This window comes from Orycteropus afer, unplaced genomic scaffold (assembly GCF_000298275.1).
Source record: "Orycteropus afer afer isolate SDZICR_OR568_19922 unplaced genomic scaffold, OryAfe1.0 scaffold00142, whole genome shotgun sequence".
Lineage (NCBI taxonomy): Eukaryota > Metazoa > Chordata > Mammalia > Tubulidentata > Orycteropodidae > Orycteropus > Orycteropus afer.
Window position 1 is genome coordinate 3,959,325 of NW_006921729.1, and position 3,669 is coordinate 3,962,993.

General features: G+C 44.9%; 1 protein-coding gene across 1 annotated transcript in view; it reads right to left on the reverse strand.

The window, feature by feature from the left end:
- SCN10A (sodium voltage-gated channel alpha subunit 10) overlaps window positions 1-3,267 on the reverse strand; it is a 151,534-nt gene extending 148,267 nt beyond the window's left edge. The window contains exons 1-2 of the mRNA XM_007945755.1: window positions 2,998-3,267; window positions 1,381-1,508 (exon numbers count right to left, since the gene is read on the reverse strand). Coding sequence (XP_007943946.1) covers window positions 1,381-1,508; window positions 2,998-3,267 — 398 coding nt within the window. The remainder of the gene's footprint in view (window positions 1-1,380; window positions 1,509-2,997) is intronic.
- Between the last annotated feature and the right edge of the window lie 402 nt (window positions 3,268-3,669).

The window sequence follows — 3,669 nt, forward strand, 5'->3', positions numbered from 1 at the left end:
ATATATATAAATTCCAAGTAGAGATGACACACTGAAAGAATAATTACCCAAATTCATTTCTATTAACTACCAATTTCATCACTACAGATACTGCTGTAGCTTGGATGCAGGCTTGACCTCATAACTAGCTGTGTGACCTGGGACAATTTACTTAATGCCTCTGAGTGTCAGTTTTATCATCTGCAAAATGGGGATGTGAATACCTATTTTGAGGTGTTAATGACAGTGTTGACTTTTAGGAGGTATTTAGCAAATGAGACCCTACTATAATCATTAAATATTCTTCTACGGAATCTGTAAATCCAAGCTTTAATTAAGAAAATATAATTCCACTTGGTTAACCATTAAGATAAAATATGTGAAGGAAAAACTGTGATGCAACTTTATCAGTAATGCAGTTATGTTAAGTGTACAGATGCCTCTTGGCCAGGGTTTCCTTCTCATTGAGGACTGTCCAGCAAACCCAGTAAGCTTCCCCAGAGTTATGGAGTGAGCTCCATTTTTTTTTTTTTGAGTTTTCTAAGAAGAGGCTGGCTACCATCTGTCAGACAGCTGATACAAGGCTGTTTCTGCAAATCAACTACTTGGAAGCCAGGGCTGAATTTGTCATTAGGAACTTCCAGTTTGGATAGTCACCAAGGAAGATCCTAGGAAATCAAGCCAAAGTCTCTTTGTTCTACTAGTTTGGCTTGCCTTGGGAAAAAAATGCAGCTTTTTGAAGCTAGCTAGCTAAAGGAATTAATATGATACAAACACTTGACCGATATGTGTCTTATTGTTACATTTCCCAATGTCAGGCAGGGACTTCAAGCTGTTGACATTTTCACATGCTGGTACTACTGGAGCAACCTGTAATGTTGGCATTGCCCCAGGATCAGTGGATCCCATTCAGAGTCTGTGCTCTGCCCATCACAGTCTGTTCTCTTTGTCCTCTGGAAAGTGGTACTTTTTTGTCCAAGAAGCAGGCACTCCCAAGCCAGGCTCAGGCACACAGTAACAACTCATGCCAGTCCCATCTGTCCAAAGAAGTCTTGAGGTTCCTTACTGGTTCTTGTGTTGTGGGCAGGGGTGTGAGAAGAGCAAACTAACTACATACTATGGCAAGAATGTTCCTGGGTGCCCAGCCAAAGTTCCCTTCATATAAAGAACATTTTCAGATTAATTTGAGGTGAGCCTTACGCATCTGGGCTGTATGAACACCCCTTCTGCATCCTAGTGCTACTTTGGGGTATAGGACACATTGAATGCACACTTTTTTCCATTTAATGACATCATTTTCTCAGGATTCAACTGGAGGAAGGCTCTACTGCTAACCTTTAAAAAAGGTATTGGATACACTGGACAAGGTCTGATTCTAGCATGTGGAAGAAGCAACCGTGCAAAGGATATGAATGGACAGAAACTTTGATGGCCGTTCTTCTGATCGGGTGGAAAGGACTGAATAGCCACAGGGCCCTAGTGGCACTAAACCGGAAAATGGTCCTCCCCTTGTTCAGCACCATGAATGTCTAAAACAAAACAAAACAAAGCAGAGGTGGACCTCTGGTGAGAAACAAGCCTCCTCACAGAACTGTGCTTTTGAGCATTAGTGCCATCATCTCCGGCTCATGAGCAAGTCAATGAGAGCCAAGTGGAGCTGCAGAGAGCTCGGAAGGATCAGGGACTAACAGCAGTATCCCGACCATCATGGAAAGGCCCAGACCCTGCCAAGCTGAGCCCCCAGGAGGGCTGTCTGGCCAGGCAGCCTGGCCTGGGGCTGGTAAGAAGTATCAGGCTCAGGATGAGGATTCTGGCAGCAGGAAGGTGGCTTTTTGGTTAGATTGAATTCCTCTGGAAGCTTTGGTGGCATTTGATGCCTAAGGCATTTGAATGCTAACCAGAAGGTTGGCAGTTCAAACCCAGCAGCCACTCCATGGAAGGAAGGCTGAGCAATCTATTTCCATAGAGATACTGCCTCAGAAACCCAAGGAGGGGTCGCTATGAGTAGGATTCAACTTGACGGCAGTGAGTGTGACTAGAGGACCCTTCCCGACCTTGTGATGCTCCTTCTGTTCTCCACCTTCTAAACCTCCTCCTCTTAAGCCCTTTCCTGGCACCTGGAGGGTGAAGGCTCTTGGCAAGGGGGAAGAGTGAGGACAGATATCCAAGTGCCTTTTTATTTTTTCTACAATCCATATTTGAGATGGCTGATTTTTGCCCCTCCCAATTCCTAAACTCACATATACCATTTTTTTTTTTTTTCCTGCTATGTAGAACATTCAAAATGCAATACAAGCAAGGTAATTGCCATGGAGCACTTCCTGTTAAAACTCGTGGCTCTCAACTTTTTTATTACTGAAGACCTCAAAGAGTTTTGGTTTATATGGGAGATACAGGTATAGAAATTTGCCATTTTAGAAACTCAAACTGAGTAGATGTTAAAACACAGGAACATAGGGGCACACATTCCAGTAGCTGTTAGAGCAGTAACACAGCCTCACATCAACAGTCTCTACTGCACATTCACTACTGTATGCTCACATGAGAATGTGAGTGAAAAAGACTAAGGATTTCTAAATTTCTAAATATTATTAGTTTTGACTTCATGCACCCACTAATCCACTAAAAGGGATCTGGGGACTCTAGGGGTCCCAGGACCACACTTTGAGAACCACTGGTTTTGACTTCTCTCCCCATTCCCTATACTCAAGATCTGTGTTCTTGAGGAGAGAGGGTGGTGTACAAAGACAGCCAACACCTCTGGAGCCAATACTCATCTAAGGGAACAGCCAGCTTTCCCAGCAACCTCTGCAATAGTTGTCACTGCTTTGGAGGATTTGGTTTTAATTAGCCTCTATCATTAAAAAAAAGATTCAAAGAGGGTGTCAAAAAAGGTGAGCTAGATTTTTTTTCCCCCCATTAACTAAGTAGACTGCCACACCACCCAGGGTGCAGGAGGACTCCCTGGGCTGGCTGGGATGGCGAACTTCCTCTCCCAGAGGTGAGAACAGCCCTTACCCAGTGTGTGCTGTAAAAAGGGTCCAGATCCTCCAAGGGCTCCCCGATCAGTTCTACTGGGAGCTCGCCATAGAATTTAGGCAGCTGGTTACAGGCTTTCAAGTCTAGCTGGGGCCGAGGTTTCTCTTCTCCATCCTTCCGCTCCTTGTGCTTATCTCTGGGTTTCTTTGCTGCCCGCTCTGCTGCAGTTTGCTTCTCAATCTCCACCAGTGACTCTGGAGTGAACCGACGGAAGTTGGTAGTTCCCAGAGATCCGAAAGGGAATTCCATCTTATTCTTCTTCAAGAAAAATTTATGTTCTTGTGAAAGTGGATAAAACTACAGAAAAGTAACAGTCTGCCCATAGATCCTCTCCCTCCCATCCCTCCCACCTTGCTTGCTAGAGCAGCAATCCCAGCCCTAGCCTTCAGCTCCTCCCTTATCTCACCTGGGCTCCCCTGGACCCCATTTCCCTTGCCGCACTTTCAGGGGAGGCTGCATGTTTTTGCTCCCATGTACTTCTAAGTCATTGCTCTTTCATCATTCTGTAGACCTGCCTCACGCCATCACCCCAGCCAAATGGCTCATTTAGCCATACTTCCTTTTCTTCTCATTTCTGGAAGCACTGAGCTCCAAACATTCTCCCTCATTGATCAAACACTTTGGCTCTTGATCTACTTCACCCCAAGTCTC